Raw genomic sequence first — 25,427 nt, forward strand, 5'->3', positions numbered from 1 at the left:
TACATCTGTAAAATGATAGTCTAGAAACTAAAGCTTTGGTTGTCTTTCTCTCAGGCTTCCATGTCTTCTCCCTGGACCTCCTCAATGTCCACCTATTGAACATCAGACTCTGAGGCCTCATCTTCACTGTCACTTGCCAACCTTCTTGAGGATGGCTCGTTGTCAGGCTCAAAAAGCCTCAAATTTGCTTGGATGGCCACCAATTTTTCAACCCTTGTATTGGTCAGCCTGTTGCATGCTTTGGTGTTTGTGTTAAAAACATTCAGAAATCTCTACCAATACACATTGCCTGTGAGCATCAGAGGTGAACCAGTTGCATACACAGCTCGAGCAAGACATTCATCAGCATTTCTCTGATTACATTCCTCCATTGAGTCAAAAAAATGTCTGATTCCAGAAGTACCATGAGCTGTTGCTATCGATAAGGTGTCTATTTCATCATTTTCATCCTCGAATTGAAGTAGAGGGACTTTTGTCAGAGGTTGCTTGTTGTGAGCGCTGAGGGAACTTTATGCACTTGGCCAGATGATTCTGCATTTTGTTGCATTCTTCAGATATGATTTGGCACAGTATTTGCAAATGTACACGTCTTTTCCTTCTACATTAGCTGCAGTGAAATGTCTCCACACATCAGATAGTGCCCGTGGCATTTTCCTGTAAAGATTATTTAAAAAAAAGTTTTTAAAAAACAAATACAATTCCATGTACAGATATAAAAAGTTAAGCAGTTAGATTAAACAACTCCATTGTAAGATATATATTTTTTAAATGAAACATGCATGGAAACAGGTGAATTAACACTCCTCAGTTAGCAGGCTCAAGCAAGTTAAAACCCACATGGTAGCAAAAACTAACTAGCAGAAATTGTTAACAAGTTAGAAATGATTTAAACACACTTTGCTGTAGGCTACTATTTACTAGTTAACAAAAATCATGTATGTCATATCAAATATATTCACCTTACCCAGTATTGTAATCAAAACTTACCAGAGAGCATGAAGTCCTTGCAATTCCATTGAATGGTGGGATAGTCTAACCAAAATATGCCACAAGACCTAGAATTGCCTTATGTGTATCCCAAGCTAACTTTTGTTAATGAATTTAAGCAAAAATCCCCAAATTGCCGGAATTAACTTCTCATGTAAAATTTCAATAAAGTTTCCGACCCTTTGCAACCCTAGACTCCAGCCACCCTAGTCATAGACTGTTCTCTCTGCTGCCGCACAGCAAGCGCTTCTGGAGAGCCAAGTCCAGGTCCAAGAGGCTCCTTAACAGCTTCTTCCCCCAAGCCATAAGACTGCTAAACTGTTTATCAAATGGATACCCGGACTATTTGCATTGACTCCCTTTTTTAACATTGCTGCTACTCGCTGTTGATTATCTATGCACAGTCACTTTACCCCTACCTAAATGTACATGATACCTCAACTACCTCGACTTCCCTGTACCCCCGCACAACATTGAATCGGTACCGGTGCCCCCTGTATATAGCCCACACATTGAATCGGTACCGGCACCCCCTGTATATAGCCTCCACATTGACTCGGTACCAGTACCCCATGTATATAGTCTCCACATTGACTCGGTACCGGTACCCTCTGTATAGAGTCTCCACATTGACTCGGTACCGGTACCCCCTGTATAGAGTCTCCACAATGACTTGGTACCGGTACCCCATGTATATAGCCTCCACATTGACTCGGTACCAGTACCCCCTGTATATAGCCTCCACATTGACTCGGTACCGGTACCCCATGTATATAGCCTCCACATTGACTCGGTACCGGTACCCCCTGTATATAGCCTCCACATTGACTCGGTACCGGTACCCCATGTATATAGCCTCCACATTGACTCGGTACCGGTACCCCCTGTATATAGCCTCCACATTGACTCGGTACCGGTACCCCCTGTATATAGCCTCCACATTGACTCGGTACCGGTACCCCATGTATATAGCCTCCACATTGACTCGGTACTGGTACCCCATGTATATAGCCTCCACATTGACTCGGTACTGGTACCCCATGTATATAGCCTCCACATTGACTCGGTACCGGTACCCCATGTATATAGCCTCCACATTGACTCGGTACCGGTACCCCCTGTATATAGCCTCCACATTGACTCGGTACCGGTACCCCATGTATATAGCCTCCACATTGACTCGGTACCGGTACCCCCTGTATATAGCCTCCACATTGACTCGGTACCGGTACCCCATGTATATAGCCTCCACATTGACTCGGTACCGGTACCCCCTGTATATAGCCTCCACATTGACTCGGTACCGGTACCCCATGTATATAGCCTCCACATTGACTCGGTACCGGTACCCCCATGTATAGAGTCTCGTTACTGTTATTTCATTGTGTTATTTTTTTTCTTGCTTTAGTTTATTTGATTTTGTGTTACTTTTTTTGGCAAATATTTTCTTACTTTTTTTTTTAAGGGCTTGTAAGTAAGCATTTCACGGTAAGTTCTACACCTGTTGTATTTGGCGCTCGTGACAAATACAATTTTATTTTATTTTAAATGGTAGGAGGGACATACCAGTTTCAAGTGGTGTCAGATTTCACATCCTACGTTACACAGGCGGAAGAGAACCATGGATATCGCTCAATGCCATTTCATTCCACAGATCGATACATAAGCAAAAATGTTGTCCGGAACCGGTACCAGAACCACACAAGTACCAGAACCACACAAGTACCAGAACCACGCACGCTCCCCTCTGCTCCTCTCCCCTCTGCTCCTCTCCCCTCAGATCCGCTCCCCTCTGCTCCGCTCCCCTCTGCTCCTCTCCCCTCTGCTCCGCTCCCCTCTGCTCCGCTCCCCTCTGCTCCGCTCCGCTCCCCTCTGCTCCTCTCCCCTCAGCTCCGCTCCGCTCCCCTCTGCTCCCCTCTGCTCCTCTCCCCTCTGCTCCTCTCCCCTCTGCTCCTCTCCCCTCTGCTCCGCTCCCCTCTGCTCCGCTCCCCTCTGCTCCTCTCCCCTCAGCTCCTCTCCTCTCCCCTCTGCTCCTCTCCCCTCAGCTCCGCTCCCCTCAGCTCTGCTCCTCTCCCCTCCGCTCCCCTCTGCTCCTCTCCTCTCCCCTCCGCTCCCCTCTGCTCCTCTCCCCTCCGCTCCCCTCTGCTCCTCTCCCCTCCGCTCCCCTCTGCTCCTCTCCCCTCTGCTCCTCTCAGCTCCCCTCTGCTCCGCTCCCCTCAGCTCTGCTCCGCTCCCCTCAGCTCTGCTCCTCTCCCCTCCGCTCCCCTCTGCTCCGCTCCCCTCCGCTCCCCTCTGCTCCCCTCTGCTCCTCTCCCCTCTGCTCCTCTCCCCTCAGCTCCGCTCCGCTCCCCTCTGCTCCTCTCCCCTCTGCTCCTCTCCCCTCAGCTCCGCTCCGCTCCCCTCTGCTCCTCTCCCCTCTGCTCCTCTCCCCTCAGCTCCGCTCCGCTCCCCTCTGCTCCTCTCCCCTCTGCTCCTCTCCCCTCAGCTCCGCTCCGCTCCCCTCTGCTCCTCCCCGCTCCCCTCTGCTCCGCTCCTGTTCTTCTCTTCTCCCTGCTCCTCTGCTCCTCTCCCCTCAGCTCCGCTCCGCTCCCCTCTGCTCCGCTCCTGTTCTTCTCTTCTCCCTGCCCCTCTCCTCTCCTACGCCTGCTGTTCACTCTACTCCAGTTGGACTGAGGAGAGCAATAGCACATTTGCCACATGCCCGTCTGGTTTAATATTTCAGTTTGTGGATGCAGAGACGGCGCCCTGAAACAATTTACTGCAACATTAATGAAAGCAGAGAAACATGCATATTGATGAGGGTATTCTTTTGGAATCTGCACATTCCCGGATAGCCTTGAGGCACATAGTAAGAATATTCTGTTGACAAATATGGCAGATGAATATTCAGTGATAACATCAGATCTGATAAGCATAAATTGGCTGTGTTCTTTCTTCATGTGGTCCTCTGAGCGAGGCAGCCCACACACACACACACACACACACACACACACACACACACACACACACACACACACACACACACACACACACACACACACACACACACACACACACACACACACACACGTGTTTCTGTTGTGTTGAGAGAACGCTGTGTGTGCGAGTGTGTGTGTTGTGCCAGACTCAAAGCAAAGTTACCTGAGGTTCTGTCTCCAAACAGGACTTGTTGTGTGACATTTTGCTTCATCTGGCCTTAAATGGCCATGTACTGTAATAATCTCCACCCGGCACAGCCAGAAGATGACTGGCCACCCCTCAGAGCCTGGTTCCTCTCTAGGTTCCTGCCTTTCTAGGGAGTTTTTCCTAGCCACCGTGCTTCTGCATTGCTTGTTATTTGGGGTTTTAGGCTGGGTTTCTTTGTGACATGTGCTGATGTAGAAAGGGCTTTATAAGTACATTTGATTGATTGATTCATGTCCTTAGAGGCCGGGTAACTACGGGAATGACCCAGTTTGAAGTTCTGTACTCTTGATGTTTTCAGAAACTGGTGTTTTTTATTGGTAGAATAGTAGGAGGAAGCCTGGGTACTGTTTATGCCATCATGCCACTCCTTCCCATTTCTCGTCATGCCAAACATGATGGCCCAACACACCCAGGCTAGTATGAGGTTGAAGAAGCACACAAACCGGGAGGCCCATTGGTTGGCTTTCAGAATTACATTTTTATATTGAGCAGACACTCTTATCCAGAGATACTAACAGTAGCATTTAGGGTTAAGTGCCTTGCACATCAACAGATCTTTTCACATAGTCGGCTTGCGGATTCAAACCAGCAACCTTTCGTTTACTGGCCCAATGCCTTAACCGCTAGTCTTCCCCAATAGAATGGTAGGATCTGTTAAACGTGAGGGTATTTGCTGCTTGTGTCCGGCTGCCCTCTACTCCATGTCCAAACATCAACTGTGTGGTCCCTGCTATGATTACAATGTATCAGCCTTTGCCCTGTTGCCCTCTCAATATCAGTCTCCAGAATGCCCTTGGAGATGGCCGTCAAAGCTGTGTCCACGTGTGGTGTGTATGTGTGTGTGCAGGTTTTTGTCCCCCGAGACGGGACTTTGGAACTGCTGTTCGATGTGGGATGCGAGGCCTGTCCCTCAGCAGGCTGTCAGAGGATACAATGGGGGTAATTAATGAGGGCCTCAGTACAACCCTCCTCCCCCTTCAGGCCGGTCAATGGGACTGACACGAGACGGGCGGCGCTGGCCCTTGCTGTCAGGGCCCCCAAGGTGAGGGAGACATGAGACAGGCAGCTGTCCGTCCGTCCGTCGGGGCAGCAGTCTCCCACTAGCCTGGCCAGGAATGACATGTGACAGATTCCCTCCGTAGGCCCATGAAGGACATGGTCTCTCTCTTCTCTTTCTCTCTTCTCTTTCTCTCTTTCCTCTCTTTCTCTCTCATCTCTTTCTCTCTCTTCTCTGTTTCTCTCTCCTCTCTCTCTGCTCTTTCTCCTCTCCTCTCTTTCTCTCTGCTCTCTTTCTCCCCTCTCCTCTCTTTCTCTCTGCTCTCTTTCTCCCATCTGCTCTCTTTCTCTCTCTCCTCTCTGCTCTCTTTCTCTCTCTCCTCTCTTTCTCTCTGCTCTTTCTCCCCTCTCCTCTCTTTCTCTCTCCTCTTTCTTTCCTCTCTTTCTCCCCTTCTCTCTTTCTCTCTCTCCTATCTTTCTCCCCTGTCCTCTTTCTCTCTCCTCGCTTTCTCTCCTCACTTTCTCTCTCTCCTCTCTTTCTCGCTCTCTTTTTGAGCACATATGGTAGATCAGGGATCATGAACTAGATTCAGATGCGGGACGATATTTTTCTTGAGCGGATGGTCGAGGGCCGGAACTTAATTTACAAGTAATTTGTGGGACTTCTAATTTACCGCAAGAAGGTATAATGTTTGGTCCACGGGGCACCAGTTGGGGAACCCTGGGGTAGACCATCATCAGATACTTCATTACCAAAACATGGTACAAAGTCTTTCTGCCCTTGTAGGAGTGAGTACTAGCAGTAGTAGTAGAAAACTAGGTTTTTAGACATTTTATTATTACCTCGCATACATTACTGTCAGTGATGATACGGTATTACAGCTACTGCTACTGCTGTACTCTGTTACGGCTACCCTGTGATGGTCATAACCACAGCAACAGGGATACAGCGTGTGTGTGTGTGTGCGCAGCAGTTCTACTGTGTCCATCTACAAAAGACAGAGAGAATCTGGTTAGGGTCTGGTCTGTCTGTGCTGAATCTCACAAGATAAAAATGGGACATTCAGAGAGAATGCAAGACATTATGTTGTACAATGTAGGTTGGTGATGTCTAACTTGGGCTTTTCTTTCTACAAAATATTAAATTATTCAGATTGAAAATACATCATTAAAACATAATTAGAAATAACTTTTGCAAACTAATTTTCCTGAAACCTCATTATGGAAACCCTCTGGTTTAAGGGCTATATCTGAATTAGCAATGAGGTTCTGGAGCTGTATTTTAACCCTGGTACTTTCTACCATGTACACAGGTACAAGAACAGCGTTGAGCCTGTCTGTACACAAAGAGTCCACCGGTGTGATGAGGTTCGGAGTGTTTCACTCTACAATACTCCACAACACATGTACTTCTAATGCCAACTCTTCCATGTTGTGGAGCTTGGTGCCTTTGTGGACTTGAACAACCCTTCCTGCCAAAATTGCATTTTCCTCACTAATGGTTAAGGTTAGAGTTGGGGAAGGAGAAACTGATCCTAGATCTGTACCAAGTGTAAAACTTCACCCCAGAGCCCAATGTCAGTCTGGATGTTGTGATCACTGTGATGACTGAAGAGTTTGTCGTTGTGTTTCAGGTTCACATCTGCCAGAAGAACAGACAGCTAGGGGTTTGCCTAGTAGGTCATTGCACTGATCAGGATGAAGCCCTAAGTCCCAGGCACTGCTATGTCATGATTGGGGAATGACAGTGTGGATGACAGTTTGCCTCAACATGTTTAAAGAGACATGAGCAGGAGAGCTACTGTTCTCATAGCTCTGGTCCAGGGCGTTAGTGCGTTCGTCTAAAATAATGCCCTGGACCAGAGCTACTGCTCTCACAATCCATCCCTGTGGCCTTTTACAACATGGTCTTTTATTATCGTCTATTCAGCTTATTTCTGTCTTCAGTCTATCTTCAGTCTAAATCATAATATATAGGCTAACTGTTGCATGGTCTAGTACTCTATTGTGTGTGTGTGTGTGTGTGTGTGTGTGTGTGTGTGTGTGTGTGTGTGTGTGTGTGTGTGTGTGTGTGTGTGTGTGTGTGTGTGTGTGTGTGTGTGTGTGTGTGTGTGTGTGTGTGTGTGTGTGTGTGTGTGTGTGTGTGTGTGTGTGCGTGCGCAGTACAATGTGTTCTGTTGGAACTCTTGTCGACACACTGTGGTGTGCATTGTACTTCCAGTCCAGTCTTTTTTGACACGTGATTGGCAAGCTAGCTAGCTGTACTCCATCTCTCCTCTCTCTGGCTGTTTTTGAGCAGGAATAGAGTGCAGTCAAGCATGGCAGCTGCTTTCAGGATGTGACACGCTGGTAGCTGCAACATTATCAGCCTCTATAGACATCTGAGATACTATCTGATGCAAACTCAATTTATCAGCTGCTTCTCTTCTCCTCGCCTCCTTTTCCCCCTCTTGATATATCTTTTCCTTATTGTTTATCCAGGTCTTGTGCTGTCAGGGAGAACAAGACGGGCCCAGTAAAGCATCTTATCTGCTGCAGAGCTGACAGTTGCGTGAGGGGGGCTGCAGTAGCAGTAGGCGCCGGGTAGCTTTGATGTGCATGGAGCTCTGCCTCCCATCAACTCTGCGCTCCATCAGCCCTCATCATTGTGTTACCAGCCTTGTGTACTCCAACTTCCAGACAATTCTCTCTCGCTGTCTCTCTCTCTCTCTACGTTTTTTCCTCTGTACCTCTTCACAGCCTCTTTGTTGTGATCTCCCATTTTGATTTCGGATTTCTGTGTACTGGGCAATTTGTACTGGGCTGTGAGCACGGCTTTGTACTGGGCTGTGTGCAGGGGAATTTAGTGGGTGGTTGGCGCAGGGTGGTGATGTGCTGCCAGACTAGTTTGCCTAAAGCTCATTAAGTAGCCTGGCTTGGGGCTGGGTCTGAGGTCTGGGTCTGAGGGCTAGGGGCTGGGTCTGAGGGCTGGGTCTGAGGGCTGGGTCTGAGGGCTGGGTCTGAGGTCTGAGGGCTAGGGGCTGGGTCTGAGGGCTGGGTCTGAGGGCTGGGTCTGAGGGCTGGGTCTAAGGGCTGGGTCTGAGGGCTGGGTCTGAGGGCTGGGTCTAAGGGCTGGGTCTGAGGGCTGGGTCTAAGGGCTGGGTCTGAGGGCTGGGTCTGAAGGCTGGGTCTGAGGGCTGGGTCTGAGGGCTGGGTCTTAGGACTGGGTCTGAGGGCTAGGGGCTGGGTCTAAGGGCTGGGTCTGAGGGCTGGGTCTGAGGGCTGGGTCTGAGGGCTGGGTCTGAGGGCTGGGTCTGAGGGCTAGGGGCTGGGTCTGAGGGCTAGGGGCTGGGTCTCAGGGCTGGGTCTAAGGGCTGGGTCTAGGGGCTGGGTCTTGGGGCTGGGTCTGAGGGCTGGGTCTGAGGGCTGGGTCTGAGGGCTGGGTCTGAGGGCTAGGGGCTGGGTCTAAGGGCTGGGGCTATATCAAATTAATTTTATTAATTCAAATGTGGTTTTGCGTGATATTCCAAGTGCCGGTATCGCAAGAATCCAGGTTTATGTTCGCTTGTTCTCATGTTGTATTTATGGTCTCATCTCCTTCACTCCTTTGTGCTGTGTGCACCTTCCCATTTACACCAGAGATCTGTATATAATGTTGAGATGCACGTCTCCGCCCTAACATTGAGAGTCATTGTCCCAAAGGCGGGAAAGCAGGCGACAAGCTTAGGTTCAAAATATGCCTATAGAAACGCATTGGCCTTATTTTGGACAGATTTTAGCGAGAGTTAAACCTCTCGCTTTGCCTCTTCCTCTATGGTTTACACACCAAGCCCCTCCCCCTGCCTCTCACGCCAACAAAGTTGAAAGATCACATCTTCCTCTCTGACAAGCGGTTTCAACTCGCTATTTGCATTTGAGGTTTTGTCCAACAGACAAAATTGGTCATAAGGACACAGAAACACATTGAGACATTATTTTACTGTACTAAAGGAGATGTTCACTTTTCTAACGATACCTTTTTTATGTCTCAACTACTCAAATTGCGTGCAGAAAAGACACTACTAAAAACAGAGTGAACATTGCTTCCGGAACACAAATGGCCAGTTTGTCCCGCGCAGCATTGGTGTACCACGTACCGCTAGCAGCATTGGTGTACCACGTACCGCTAGCAGCATTGGTGTACCACGTACCGCTAGCAGCATTGGTGTACCACGTACCGCTAGCAGCATTGGTGTACCACGTACCGCTAGCAGCATTGGTGTGCCACGTACCGCTAGCAGCATTGGTGTACCACGTACCGCTAGCAGCATTGGTGTACCACGTACCGCTAGCAGCATTGGTGTACCACGTACCGCTAGCAGCATTGGTGTACCATGTACCGCTAGCAGCATTGGTGTACCACGTACCGCTAGCAGCATTGGTGTACCACGTACCGCTAGCAGCATTGGTGTACCACGTACCGCTAGCAGCATTGGTGTACCACGTACCGCTAGCAGCATTGGTGTACCACGTACCGCTAGCAGCATTTCAGCCAAACACCGTTACACTACCTGTCTAGTCTGTGTTTTATAAATGTGCAATATGAGCATAAAACACCATTTTATATAAGGAATTGGCAACTTGTTCTCATTCTGAGAAATAAGGTAGGCAACTTGATTTCAACATCTGAACAAAGTGGAAAGGCTTAACATGCTGTTCAAACCCCTGAAGACAGACAGAAGGGTGTGTGCATAAGTATTCAACTGTTCAACCTTGTTCAGCTACTGTAGCAAATAGATCCAACTTGGCTACACTTGAAATATAAAGATTAGCTGGCTAATGGCTAGCACGTGGGCTTGATAGATGGTTGATGAGACCTGTGTTATTTTCTATAGCCTAATGCCTGCTACAATAAGTCAGTCATTATTAGTGAATGTACATTATACATGGTTCTGGTTAAATTTGTAGCAAAAAATTGCATTTTCATAGAAAGCAGGTTAAACTATTTTGATCAAATTAATTATTTGTGGGTCTTATTGTTATGGAAGGCTTATATTTAACCTAAGTATAACTTCACAAGCCTTGAATTCATTTGATTATTGCTGACTGTTTGAAATGCGGTGTATTTGACCTTTAACTGAACAACAACACTTATTTAGAGAATTTTTTAAATTATTTATTCAGATCCCTTAACTTTTTCCAAATGTTGTTACATTGCGCCTTTTTCTGAAGTGGATTTAATGTATTTGTTTTCTCATAAATCTTCACACAATTCCCCATTATGACAAAGCGAAAACAGGTTTTTAGAAATGCAAATGTATTAAAAATGAAAACAGAAATACCTTATTTACCACTGTACATAAGTATTCAGACCCTTTGCTATGCGACTCGAAATTGAGCTCATGTGCATCCTGTTTCCGTTGATCATCCTTGAGATGTTTCTACAACTTGATTGGAGTCCACTTGTGGTGCATTCCATTGATTGGACATGATTTGGAAAGGCAGTCACCTGTCTATGTAAGGTCCCACAGTTGACAGTGCATGTCAGAGCAAAAACCAAGCCATGAGGTTGAAGGAATTGTCCGTAGAGCTCAGAGACAGGATTGTGTTGAGGCACAGATCTTGGGAAGAGTACCAAACCATTTCTGCAGCATTGAAGGTCCCCGAGAAAACAGTGGCCTCCATCATTCTTAAATTGAATAAGTTTGGAACCACCAAGACTCAGCCAAACTGAGAAATTAGGGGAGAAGGGCCTTGGTCAGGGAGGTGACCAAGAACTCGATGGGCACTCTGACACAGCTCCAGTTCCTCTGTGGAGGTAGGAGAACCTTCCAGAAGGACAACCATCTCTGCAGCACTCCACCAATCAGGCCTTTATGGTAGAGTGGCCAGACAGAAGCCACTCCTCAGTAAAAGGCACATGACAGCCCGCTTGGAGTTTGCCAAAAGGCACCTAAAGACTCTCCGACCATGGTAAAAAATATTCTCTGGTCTGATGAAACCAAAATTGAACTCTTTGGCCTGAATGCCAAGCATCACATCTGGAGGAAACCAGGCACCGCTCATCACCTGGCCAATACCATCCCTATGGTAAAGCATGGTGGTGGCAGGGACTGGTAAACTAGTCAGGATTGAGGGAAAGATGAACAGAGCAAAGTACGGAGTGATCCTTATCACCACTAGAAGACTCTGATTACGTAATCACCACGAGAGGCCTCTGATTGCGTAATCACCACGAGAGGCCTCTGATTGCGTAATCACCACTAGAGTACTCTGATTGCGTAATCACCACTAGAGGACTCTGATTGCGTAATCACCACGAGAGGACTCTGATTGCGTAATCACCACGAGAGGACTCTGATTGCGTAATCACCACGAGAGGACTCTGATTGCGTAATCACCACGAGAGGACTCTGATTGCGTAATCACCACGAGAGGACTCTGATTGTACCTCAGCTGGCTCTGCGAAGAATCGTACAATACCGAGAGGCAGGCGCGACAAAAAGCCCAAGCCCTCAACAACAGTCTTTTCATACAATGTTTAGAGTTTGTTTCTCTGCTTCATTGTATTGATCTGACAAACTGCATTTAGTTGTGGGTGGAGAAGGGCTGTTCACGTCCTTCCATTTTGTTTTTAGAGAGAGAGAGAGAGAGCATGTTTTTTGCTCCATGTCGCAGATATTTGTGACTCATATGGAGTGTCCCAATACACTAGCAGTCTGTCTTCAGATGGCAAATTTTAACAACACATGAATGACTGCTGTGCTCAGCTGGACTGTAGCATTAGTATCAGACTGTACTGTCTCTACTGACTCACTGTGTTCAGTGTGAATCAGACTGTACTGTCTCTACTGACTCACTGTGTTCAGTGTGAATCAGACTGTACTGTCTCTACTGACTCACTGTGTTCAGTGTGAATCAGACTGTACTGTCTCTACTGACTCACTGTGTTCAGTGTGAATCAGACTGTACTGTCTCTACTGACTCACTGTGTTCAGTGTGAATCAGACTGAACTGTCTCTACTGCCTCACTGTGTTCAGTGTGAATCAGACTGTACTGTCTCTACTGTCTCACTGTGTTCAGTGTGAATCAGACTGTACTGACTCACTGTGTTCAGTGTGAATCAGACTGTACTGACTCACTGTGTTCAGTGTGAAACAGACTGTACTGACTCACTGTGTTCAGTGTGAATCAGACTGTACTGTCTCTACTGACTCACTGTGTTCAGTGTGAATCAGACTGTACTGACTCACTGTGTTCAGTGTGAATCAGACTGTACTGTCTCTACTGACTCACTGTGTTCAGTGTGAATCAGACTGTACTCTCTCACTGTGTTCAGTGTGAATCAGACTGTACTGTCTCTACTGACTCACTGTGTTCAGTGTGAATCAGACTGTACTGTCTCTACTGTCTCACTATGTTCAGTGTGAATCAGACTGTACTGTATCTACTGTCTCACTGTGTTCAGTGTGAATCAGACTGTACTGACTCACTATGTTCAGTGTGAATCAGACTGTACTGACTCACTGTGTTCAGTGTGAATCAGACTGTACTGACTCACTGTGTTCAGTGTGAATCAGACTGTACTGTCTCTACTGTCTCACTGTGTTCAGTGTGAATCAGACTGTACTGACTCACTGTGTTCAGTGTGAATCAGACTGTACTATCTCTACTGACTCACTGTGTTCAGTGTGAATCAGACTGTACTGTCTCTACTGTCTCACTGTGTTCAGTGTGAATCAGACTGTACTATCTCTACTGACTCACTGTGTTCAGTGTGAATCAGACTGTACTGTCTCTACTGCCTCACTGTGTTCAGTGTGAATCAGACTGTACTGTCTCTACTGACTCACTGTGTTCAGTGTGAATCAGACTGTACTGTCTCTACTGACTCATTGTGTTCAGTGTGAATCAGACTGTACTGTCTCTACTGTCTCACTGTGTTCAGTGTGAATCAGACTGTACTGTCTCTACTGACTCACTGTGTTCAGTGTGAATCAGACTGTACTGTCTCACTGTGTTCAGTGTGAATCAGACTGTACTATCCCTACTGACTCACTGTGTTCAGTGTGAATCAGACTGTACTGTCTCTACTGACTCACTGTGTTCAGTGTGAATCAGACTGTACTGTATCTACTGACTCACTGTGTTCAGTGTGAATCAGACTGTACTGTCTCTACTGACTCACTGTGTTCAGTGTGAATCAGACTGTACTGTCTCTACTGTCTCACTGTGTTCAGTGTGAATCAGACTGTACTGTATCTACTGTCTCACTGTGTTCAGTGTGAATCAGACTGTACTGACTCACTGTGTTCAGTGTGAATCAGACTGTACTGACTCACTGTGTTCAGTGTGAATCAGACTGTACTGTCTCTACTGTCTCACTGTGTTCAGTGTGAATCAGACTGTACTATCTCTACTGACTCACTGTGTTCAGTGTGAATCAGACTGTACTGTCTCTACTGCCTCACTGTGTTCAGTGTGAATCAGACTGTACTGTCTCTACTGACTCACTGTGTTCAGGTGAATCAGACTGTACTGTCTCTACTGCCTCACTGTGTTCAGTGTGAATCAGATTGTACTGTCTCTACTGACTCCCTGTGTTCAGTGTGAATCAGACTGTACTGTATCTACTGACTCACTGTGTTCAGTGTGAATCAGACTGTACTGTCTCTACTGTCTCACTGTGTTCAGTGTGAATCAGACTGTACTATCTCTACTGACTCACTGTGTTCAGTGTGAATCAGACTGTACTGTCTCACTGTGTTCAGTGTGAATCAGACTGTACTATCCCTACTGACTCACTGTGTTCAGTGTGAATCAGACTGTACTGTCTCTACTGACTCACTGTGTTCAGTGTGAATCAGACTGTACTGTCTCTACTGACTCACTGTGTTCAGTGTGAATCAGACTGTACTGTCTCTACTGACTCACTGTGTTCAGTGTGAATCAGACTGTACTGTCTCTACTGACTCACTGTGTTCAGTGTGAATCAGACTGTGCTGTCTCTACTGTCTCACTGTGTTCAGTGTGAATCAGACTGTACTGTATCTACTGTCTCACTGTGTTCAGTGTGAATCAGACTGTACTGACTCACTGTGTTCAGTGTGAATCAGACTGTACTTACTCACTGTGTTCAGTGTGAATCAGACTGTACTGACTCACTGTGTTCAGTGTGAATCAGACTGTACTGTCTCTACTGACTCACTGTGTTCAGTGTGAATCAGACTGTACTGACTCACTGTGTTCAGTGTGAATCAGACTGTACTCTCTCACTGTGTTCAGTGTGAATCAGACTGTACTGACTCACTGTGTTCAGTGTGAATCAGACTGTACTCTCTCACTGTGTTCAGTGTGAATCAGACTGTACTGTCTCTACTGACTCACTGTGTTCAGTGTGAATCAGACTGTACTCTCTCACTGTGTTCAGTGTGAATCAGACTGTACTGTCTCTACTGACTCACTGTTCAGTGTGAATCAGACTGTAATGTCTCTAGTGACTCACTGTGTTCAGTGTGAATCAGACTGTACTCTCTCACTGTGTTCAGTGTGAATCAGACTGTACTGTCTCTACTGACTCACTGTGTTCACTGTGATTCAGACTGTACTGTCTCACTGTGTTCACTGTGATTCAGACTGTACTGTCTCTACTGACTCACTGTGTTCCGTGTGAATCAGACTGTACTCTCTCACTGTGTTCAGTGTGAATCAGACTGTACTGTCTCTACTGCCTCACTGTGTTCAGTGTGAATCAGACTGTACTGTCTCTACTGACTCACTGTGTTCAGTGTGAATCAGACTGTACTGTCTCTACTGACTCACTGTGTTCAGTGTGAATCAGACTGTACTGACTCACTGTGTTCAGTGTGAATCAGACTGTACTGACTCTACTGCCTCACTGTGTTCAGTGTGAATCAGACTGTACTGTCTCTACTGACTCACTGTGTTCAGTGTGAATCAGACTGTACTCTCTCACTGTGTTCAGTGTGAATCAGACTGTACTGTCTCTACTGACTCACTGTGTTCAGTGTGAATCAGACTGTACTGTCTCTACTGTCTCACTGTGTTCAGTGTGAATCAGACTGTAATGTCTCTACTGACTCACTGTGTTCAGTGTGAATCAGACTGTACTGACTCTACTGCCTCACTGTGTTCAGTGTGAATCAGACTGTACTGTCTCTACTGACTCACTTTGTTCAGTGTAAATCAGACTGTACTGTCTCTACTGCCTCACTGTGTTCAGTGTGAATCAGACTGTACTGTCTCTACTGTCTCACTGTGTTCAGTGTGAATCAGACTGTACTGTCTCTACTGACTCACTGTGTTCAGTGTGAATCAGACTGTACTGTCTCTACTGTCTCACTGTGTTCAGTGTGAATCAGACTGTAATGTCTCTACTGACTCACTGTGTTCAGTGTGAATCAGACTGTACTGACTCTACTGTCTCACTGTGTTCAGTGTGAATCAGACTGTACTGTCTCTACTGTCTCACTGTGTTCAGTGTGAATCAGACTGTACTGTCTCTACTGACTCACTGTGTTCAGTGTGAATCAGACTGTACTGTCTCTACTGACTCACTGTGTTCAGTGTGAATCAGACTGTACTGTCTCTACTGACTCACTGTGTTCAGTGTGAATCAGACTGTACTCTCTCACTGTGTTCAGTGTGAATCAGACTGTACTGACTCACTGTGTTCAGTGTGAATCAGACTGTACTGTCTCTACTGACTCACTGTGTTCAGTGTGAATCAGACTGTACTGTCTCTACTGACTCACTGTGTTCAGTGTGAATCAGACTGTACTGTCTCTACTGACTCACTGTGTTCAGTGTGAATCAGACTGTACTGACTCACTGTGTTCAGTGTGAATCAGACTGTACTGTCTCTACTGACTCACTGTGTTCAGTGTGAATCAGACTGTACTGACTCACTGTGTTCAGTGTGAATCAGACTGTACTGACTCTACTGCCTCACTGTGTTCAGTGTGAATCAGACTGTACTGTCTCTACTGACTCACTGTGTTCAGTGTGAATCAGACTGTACTGTCTCTACTGACTCACTGTGTTCAGTGTGAATCAGACTGTACTGTCTCTACTGACTCACTGTGTTCAGTGTGAATCAGACTGTACTGACTCACTGTGTTCAGTGTGAATCAGACTGTACTGTCTCTACTGACTCACTGTGTTCAGTGTGAATCAGACTGTACTGTCTCTACTGACTCACTGTGTTCAGTGTGAATCAGACTGTACTGTCTCTACTGACTCACTGTGTTCAGTGTGAATCAGACTGTACTCTCTCACTGTGTTCAGTGTGAATCAGACTGTACTGACTCACTGTGTTCAGTGTGAATCAGACTGTACTGTCTCTACTGACTCACTGTGTTCAGTGTGAATCAGACTGTACTGTCTCTACTGACTCACTGTGTTCAGTGTGAATCAGACTGTACTGTCTCTACTGACTCACTGTGTTCAGTGTGAATCAGACTGTACTGACTCACTGTGTTCAGTGTGAATCAGACTGTACTGTCTCTACTGACTCACTGTGTTCAGTGTGAATCAGACTGTACTGACTCACTGTGTTCAGTGTGAATCAGACTGTACTGACTCTACTGCCTCACTGTGTTCAGTGTGAATCAGACTGTACTGTCTCTACTGACTCACTGTGTTCAGTGTGAATCAGACTGTACTGTCTCTACTGACTCACTGTGTTCAGTGTGAATCAGACTGTACTCTCTCACTGTGTTCAGTGTGAATCAGACTGTACTGACTCACTGTGTTCAGTGTGAATCAGACTGTACTGTCTCTACTGACTCACTGTGTTCAGTGTGAATCAGACTGTACTGTCTCTACTGACTCACTGTGTTCAGTGTGAATCAGACTGTACTGTCTCTACTGACTCACTGTGTTCAGTGTGAATCAGACTGTACTGACTCACTGTGTTCAGTGTGAATCAGACTGTACTGTCTCTACTGACTCACTGTGTTCAGTGTGAATCAGACTGTACTGACTCACTGTGTTCAGTGTGAATCAGACTCTACTGACTCTACTGCCTCACTGTGTTCAGTGTGAATCAGACTGTACTGTCTCTACTGACTCACTGTGTTCAGTGTGAATCAGACTGTACTGTCTCTACTGACTCACTGTGTTCAGTGTGAATCAGACTGTACTGTCTCTACTGACTCACTGTGTTCAGTGTGAATCAGACTGTACTGACTCACTGTGTTCAGTGTGAATCAGACTGTACTGTCTCTACTGACTCACTGTGTTCAGTGTGAATCAGACTGTACTGTCTCTACTGACTCACTGTGTTCAGTGTGAAACTGGATAGAGAACAAAGCAGCAGCACCTAACAGACTGTTCAGTGAGCTTTATTGCCTGTGTTGTGGTGGATGTGTGCTACTGTAGCACTATGTGCTTTGCTGTGCTTCTCTGTGCTTTGCTGTGCCTTGCTGTGGCTTCGCTGTGCCTTGCTGTGGCTTCGCTGTGCCTTGCTGTGCTTCTCTGTGCCTTGCTGTGGCATGCTGTGCTTCTCTGTGCCTGGCTGTGGCATGCTCCTCGAGGGGAAAAAGTGATGAAATGGTGTTGCGTCTCCACTTGTGCATATAATCAGCTGGAAGGCTTTTAACAAAACTCTGCCATTAGCAACTTGCTGTGTTTCTTCACAGCCCAATAAAGACTGGGGCTGCAGAGGCTTTCCTTTTAAATCACTCTGTTTTACTATTGGGTCACACACTGTGCGTGTGTGTGTGTGTGTGTTTTGCCGACTAAGAGGCAGGCCGGTTGCCGCAGAGTGTATACTTGAGAGGACACCAGAGTTTGTAAATCAACCCCCCCCCCTTGTCTTTGGCTACGGCGCCACTCCTCCCATCTCTCTACCAGCCCTGTTCAAACAACACGGCTGGAGAACTCTCAGCACACGCACACACACACTGCTTTTTGCTCAACAGAATTTGTCCTTTCAATGTCAGTTCACAGATCTCGGGATATCTGCAGGAATTATATATATACAAGTGATTATTTTGAAAAGCAGATGCAGCTGGCAATTTGTAATTTCAGGATATAGAAACAGTCACTTTAATATTACTCAGTGTTCTTCTGGTTTTTATTACTGTGTCCATTTAATGTGTTGATGGAATGATAGTGTTATTTCTGCTTAAGTAATGATGGAACTCTATTCCACATCAAGTAACTAATGCAAGCAGAAAAAACGATAAAACTACAACTTATTGAACAATGCGGACTGTGAAATGGCAGACAGGAACACACACACGTACATTGTATTATTATTGTTGTATGGTGGTGTTATAGCTGTTGTATTGTAGATATGTAGTGGTGTAATAATGTTCTATGATGTATTGTGTTATTTAGATTTGTTGGTGTGATTTGTTTGGACCCCAGGGAAGAGTAGCTAATGGGGATCCCTAATAAATACACATACTAAATGGGATCAGACATGACGCGTTAGCACTCTGTTCCTCCGTCCCAATAAGCCCGTTCTGTCTCCATCTGTTTTCCTCTGTGATGGAATAACACGGTGATATTACATTCAATTCCCGTTTACACCTCGAAAGTTATTGCATATGCTTTGCTCCTTGTAATTAGATTCCCCTGCTCAGAGTAGATTTGTATCAAACAAGGTAAGGAAATTGCTTTACTTTTTGGGCTGTCGACTCGGTTAATTTCCTATGTAACCTCCCGTCTACTCAGATTGTGTTTAGTTAGTCAAACATTTTTCGTAGTATCTGAAGAGCAGCTCCGTCTTGTCGAGGTTCAGCTTGAGGTGATGGGCCGACATCCAAGCTGAGATATCTGCCAGGCTGGGTGTCAGAAGGGGGGAATGATGGTTAAAGGTATCCAAGGCAGCAGATCCATCTAGGAGAATGAAAACAGAGGAGAGAGAGTCAGCTTTGGCAGTGCAGAGAGCATCCGTGACACAGAGAAGAGCAGTCTTGGTTGAGTGAGCCACCTTGAAGACTGACTGGTTAGGGTCAAGAAGATTGTTCTGAGAGAGATAACGAGAGAGTTGGTCAGAGACCGCACACTCAAGTGTTTTTGAAAGAAAAGAAAGAAGGGATACAGGTCTTTAGTGTTTGACATACGAGGGTTAAGTGTTGGTTTCTTGAGGAGGGGAGCGACTCGGGCCCCTTTTGAAGTCAGAGGGGACGCAGCCAGTGGTCAGCAGGATTTCATCTGGAGAGAGAGAGGGGAGAAAGGGGTCCTGTAAGTCACTTTGGATAAAAGTGTTTGCTAAACATGACCATGTTGCATAAGAGAGGCAGTGTTGTGTGACCAGGAACAGGTGGCTGTCTCTCCTTGGTGCTATGTTGCTTTGTGTACCACCTCCCCACTGTGTGCTGTAGAGACTGAGGCTGCTTCCTGTTCTGGTTAAAGTCGCCAGTTGGACTGAGGCTGCTTCCTGTTCTGGTTAAAGTCGCCAGTTGGACTGAGGCTGCTTCCTGTTCTGGTTCTTACAGAGCAAGGTTCCAGTTGGTCGGGAAATAATTAGACAAAGCTCCGGGAACTTACGATGCCTCGTCAAAATGTCCCTGCAGTTAACCAGCTACATTGGTGTCATATTTTTACAGTTTTTTGTCTTTCTCTCTCCCTCTTTCTCTCTCTCCCTTTTTATCTGCTGCTCTTTCTCTCGGTTCGCAGACCATCCATCCCAGCCGAGCAACAAGCCAAAACAGTACCAGCACAAGAGACAGAAGGCCGGCTCGGTCTCTCATCGCGGACCAATACAGCCGTATGGCGGAAGATCACTCCACTTCCAGCGATGAGAGCCACTGCCCAGCCCCAGCCCTGTCGTCTAGTGGCCCCGGGGGAGGCAGGGACCATGCAGGACCCCCTAGGAGACCAGAAGGGGCTCTGACCTCATCAGAGGTAGGGGCTCTCAGGAGAATCGACTACCCAGCCAGCCAGATCCCCCGGGCGGTGGGGGTGGGGGCTGTGGTGTGGGGCAGCAGCTCCAGCCTCCAGAGCCGAGGCAGTCCCTGCCGCAGCAGCCTCTCCTCAAACAGCGAGAGAGCCCCTGTACCTATCCCTTGCCAACCTTCTTTCTCCACCTCATCTTCCTCTTCCTCCTTCACGGGCCGCCTGGGCCAGCCTCCCAGAGGGCCCCTTTCCCTGCACATGTACAGCCGCAAGAACGTCTTCCTGCAGCACTCACTTCAAACTGCCGAACTGCAGGCCCTGGCCCAACACGACGGCTAAGGCACTGGCGTCGTGCCCACACACACACGCACGCACGCACACACACAACCACTCAGACTTACACACACCTTTCACTTTCCCCATATCCCCATATCCCCATATCCCCATATCCCCATATCCCCTAAAACATATAATTGAATGGACACATCACCGTCTGAATCATGGAAGTGAAAGTCATCTCTGGAATTCACCTAACAATCAGTGTCCTCAACCCTCAAAACTTCCAATCAACTTGACTTTAGCTCAAATCCTACCCATTTCTTACATTTCATTGATCTCAACCCTTGCTGTCAGTCCTTCCCATCCCTGAGCAGAGTATGCTGTAACAGACACTATCCTGTACCCACCATCTAGATCACAGTATTGGGACATTAGCCGCTTTTCTTCTGAAATGCATATTCTGTGTTACACGATCATCCAAGCATACCTCTAGACTCACAGAACCTCGGAAGGTACATGTCTGTGTGGTTCTGTGCATTTGACCACTTTGACATATTAAAAGGTTGATAGATGTGCTCACTTGAACACACACACACACACACACACACACACACACACACACACACACACACACACACACACACACACACACACACACACACACACACACACACACACACACACACACACACACACACACCAGCCAGTCTACCAGTCATTCAGTCAGTCTACCAGTCATTCAGTCAGTCATTTAGCCAGCCAGTCAGTCAGTCTGCCAGCCAGCTAGTCAGTCTGCCAGTCAGTCTGCCAGTCAGTCTGGCACTCAGCCAGCCAGTCTGCCCGCCAGCCAGTCAGCCAAACACCTTAGATCAGCACTAAATGAGCGTTGGCTGACAGCTGCTTATGCCCACACACACACTGCTATTACACCCTAACATGGAGACACTCCACTCCCCTCTCAGCTCTAACACTACAGGGAATTAACTAATGTGAACGTTACAGTTTTGTCAGCATAGCTGAACATGGCCAATCCATGCTGCTCATTGCACTGACAATGTGACTGACATTCTTCTCATATTTGCCAAATCCTGTCAAAGATCCCAACTCTGATTTCTGACACACAGACAGTCAGTCCCATTTAAGGGAGTTTCATTCATTAACCTTTTAATTATTGCATGCTTTTTAAGATTATATACACATTTAAGTGGGGGGGGGGGGCTTTTGTACAGTGAAAGTGGGTGTCTTTAATAAGAACAGATGTCTGTCTACACCTGACACTTTTTTATATGTGGATATCGTAAACTGGGACGATTCACCAGGGAAGGTACTCATAAAGCATCTGAGTGCTGATCTAAGATCAGTTTAGTCTTTTAGATAAATAATGAATTAGATGATGCATACAGGAGCTACCTGATCCTAGATCAGCACTCCTGCTTTGAGAGGCTGTATAATGTCTCGTGTGAGAATATAACCCTATCCTTGTACTGTCACTTATTTAAGGCAATAGGTCTCGTTCTCAAGGCATAGCGTTTCATATTTGGAGAACACCACTGTGATAACAATGTTGATGGTACATGAGAATGCACATCTTTGAACTGTAAGATGGGTTTATAAAAAAAGAACGGTCATGAGCTGTAATGATAATTAGACACATGATGATTTTTGTAACAATGTACATGAAACTGCCATGGAACTGGACTCAATGCTACAGTACATAGTGGTGTACAGTATAGAGGCTGCTGGGAGACTGTCTGTCTGTTGTGTCTGTTCTCTTTGGAAACAGCAGAAAGTGGTTGAGTATGCTCCAGTCTAGTTAGAGTCCAGTCTAGTTAGAGTCCAGTCTAGTTGGAGTCCAGTCTAGTCCAGTCTAGTTGGAGTCCAGTCTAGTTGGAGTCCAGTCTAGTTGGAGTCCAGTCTAGTCCAGTCTAGTTGGAGTCCAGTCTAGTCCAGTCTAGTTGGAGTCCAGTCTAGTTGGAGTCCAGTCTAGTCCAGTCTAGTTGGAGTCCAGTCTAGTTGGAGTCCAGTCTAGTTAGAGTCCAGTCTAGTTAGAGTCCAGTCTAGTTGGAGTCCAGTCTAGTCCAGTCTAGTTGGAGTCCAGTCTAGTTGGAGTCCAGTCTAGTTAGAGTCCAGTCTAGTTAGAGTCCAGTCTAGTTAGAGTCCAGTCTAGTTGGAGTCCAGTCTAGTTGGAGTCCAGTCTAGTTAGAGTCCAGTCTAGTTGGAGCAAAAGCAAGGACTCATAGAGGTGAAGGACATCTTGAAGAAATGCAGCTTTACTCTCCCCCGGTCCAGCTCCTCTCCCTCAGGATTACTGCTCCACTTTCTCTCTCCCTCTCTCCTCTCTCTCCCTCTCTCCTCTCTCTCCCTCTCTCCTCTCTCTCCCTCTCTCTCCCTCTCTCCTCTCTCTCCCTCTCTCCTCTCTCTCCCTCTCTCCTCTCTCTCCCGCTCTCCTCTCTCTCCCGCTCTCCTCTCTCTCCCTCTACCTCTCTCTCCCTCTCTCCTCTCTCTCCCTCTACCTCTCTCTCCCTCTCTACCTCTTTCTCCCTCTCTCCTCTCTCTCCCGCTCTACTCTTTCTCTCTCTCCCTCTCAGCCTACTTACACTAGCCAAGCATTGTCACACCTAGAGAGAGTGAAAGAGAGAGTGGTTTGGAGGAGGGAATGTCTTCAGTGCTCTCTCTATCCTGTGTTTAGCGGGGCTCTCTGTATCCCATGACGACAACGATGGGCTAGTACATCAGGTGTCAAACTCATTCCACAGAGGGCCGTGTGTCTGCCAGTTTTCACTCCACCCTTGTACTTGATTGATGAATTAAGGTGACTAATTAGTAAGGAACTCCCCTCAGCTGGATGTCTAGGGCTTAATTGAAATGAAAAAACAAAAACCTGCAGACACTCTTCCCTCATGGAATGAGTTTGACACCCCTGGGCTAGTGGAAGCGATGACGTTCTGCCAAACACAGCCAACCCACCAGCCGGTATCCCCCCAGCCAGCGCACCAGCCGGTATCCCCCAGCCAGCGCACCAGCCGGTATCCCCCCCCAGCCAACCCACCAGCCGGTGTCCCCCCAGCCAGCGCACCAGCCGGTATCCCCCAGCCAGCGCACCAGCCGGTATCCCCCCCCAGCCAACCCACCAGCCGGTGTCCCCCCAGCCAGCGCACCAGCCGGTATCCCCCCAGCCAGCGCACCAGCCGGTATCCCCCCCCAGCCAACCCACCAGCCGGTGTCCCCCCAGCCAGCGCACCAGCCGGTGTCCCCCCCCAGCCAACCCACCAGCCGGTATCCCCCCCCAGCCAACCCACCAGCCGGTGTCCCCCCAGCCAGCGCACCAACCGGTATCCCCCCAGCCAGCGCACCAACCGGTATCCCCCCAGCCAGCGCACCAACCGGTATCCCCCCAGCCAGCCCACCAGCCGGTATCCCCCCAGCCAGCGCACCAACTGGTATCCCCCCAGCCAGCCCACCAGCCGGTGTCCCCCCAGCCAGCCCACCAGCCGGTATCCCCCCAGCCAGCGCACCAACCGGTATCCCCCCAGCCAGCGCACCAACCGGTATCCCCCCAGCCAGCGCACCAGCCGGTATCCCCCCAGCCAGCGCACCAACCGGTATCCCCCCAGCCAGCCCACCAGCCGGTATCCCCCCAGCCAGCGCACCAACTGGTATCCCCCCAGCCAGCCCACCAGCCGGTGTCCCCCCAGCCAGCCCACCAGCCGGTATCCCCCCAGCCAGCGCACCAGCCGGTATCCCCCCAGCCAGCGCACCAGCCGGTATCCCCCAGCCAGCCCCCCAGCCGGTATCCCCCCAGCCAGCCCATCAGCCTGTATCTCCACAGCCAACCCCCAAGCCTCCCAGCCTGTATCCCCCCAGCCTGCATCTCCACAGCCAGCCAGCCTGTATCTCCACAGCCAGCCCCCAAGCCTCCCAGCCTGTATCCCCCCAGCCTGCATCTCCACAGCCAGCTAGCCTGTATCTCCACAGCGTTTGCACCTGATTCCACGATGTGTTTAATACGAAGTGTAATAATTCTGGATCATTTCCTGTACGGTTTACATGTTGGTGGGTTCAGCTTTAATTATTGCAGCTTTGGGATAGATCAACATACTGCTCGCAGGACAAGGATTGGGAATAGAAAGGGGAGCTGAAGGTTTAAGGACAAAGTTGTGGTTTTGAGTTCTGAACAATTGTGTACACAATTGAAGAACAATGATATATTCTCTTGTAGTGGACAGATCATCACAAGAGTCTCAGTAATTTATGTTTCTTAACTGACCACAAAGTCCAGGACACTTCGTTGACTTTTAGCTCTCATATTGTTCACCTTTTATTTGATGTTTTGTGAAATTGGATAACAAGGACTTATTATTTAGAAAGTTTTTATAAAGAACATGACTGTATTTACACACTGGTGACATGATGTTATATTCTGTATATTGTACATAGATAAGCCCTGTTAATATTCATGTAAGTCGATTTAAGGTTATTTTTTAAAACATTTACAGGGTTCACAATGTAGAGAAATGAGAGAACCAACAACAAAAAAATAATACTATGTCAGGTGGTCTCTCCACCACAATAGTTGTTTTAATAAATTATTTTCACTCTGTATTATTTACTCATAAAAAATGAGAAGTGAAGCTCGGCGTGCGGTGCTGTTGACTTTGGTGACATTGAACCAATCTACTAGAGTTTCTTTCGTTTGGGTGTTGGGTTATCGCTAATTATGTTTGGATGGCTTTATCCCGCAGGGTTGGCTGCTCTCCCCTATTCATTAGAGCTGCAGACACCCTCCAGTAGCTCTCGAGATAGCTACTGGCGTTGAGAGTGAAGTGGAGGAGGAGACCCTCATTAAACGACTCAACCAATGAATGCACTGTTGATACAGTGAAGCATACCACCAACGAGCAACAAGTCACGCTGCTGCCTCGAGGGCTACGTTCAGTGGACAAGCTTTGTACAATGTTGCAGATAATAATGCCATGAATATAACCAATGTGATTTCTGTCAGAGGCATGTTTTTCTTCACATACTGTATTTCTATCTGCAAAGCGTTTTACTACTGAACGTGGCCTAGGTTTGTCTGGCAGTTTATCAACATTTACATTCATATTGTCAACATGCACTGAGTGTACGAAGCATAAAGAACACCTGCTCT

General features: G+C 47.4%; 1 protein-coding gene and 1 long non-coding RNA gene across 4 annotated transcripts in view; one reads left to right on the top strand and one right to left on the bottom strand.

Annotated features, from left to right (window-relative positions):
- LOC139577244 (serine-rich coiled-coil domain-containing protein 1-like) overlaps nt 1–23,475 on the top strand; it is a 112,118-nt gene extending 88,643 nt beyond the window's left edge. For 2 of the 3 annotated variants that reach the window (XM_071404219.1, XM_071404218.1), the window contains exon 10: nt 19,781–23,475. In XM_071404219.1, coding sequence (XP_071260320.1) covers nt 19,781–20,338 — 558 coding nt within the window. In that variant the 3' untranslated portion in view covers nt 20,339–23,475. The remainder of the gene's footprint in view (nt 1–19,780) is intronic. The other variant, XM_071404220.1, reaches the window with a different exon arrangement.
- Nucleotides 18,210–25,427, bottom strand: part of LOC139577245 (uncharacterized) — a 36,051-nt gene continuing 28,833 nt past the window's right edge. The window contains exons 2-3 of the long non-coding RNA XR_011675241.1: nt 19,225–19,315; nt 18,210–18,997 (exon numbers count right to left, since the gene is read on the bottom strand). This is a non-coding gene — a long non-coding RNA (uncharacterized lncRNA). The remainder of the gene's footprint in view (nt 18,998–19,224; nt 19,316–25,427) is intronic.

Source organism: Salvelinus alpinus, chromosome 5, assembly GCF_045679555.1.
Source record: "Salvelinus alpinus chromosome 5, SLU_Salpinus.1, whole genome shotgun sequence".
Classification (NCBI taxonomy): Eukaryota; Metazoa; Chordata; class Actinopteri; order Salmoniformes; family Salmonidae; genus Salvelinus; species Salvelinus alpinus.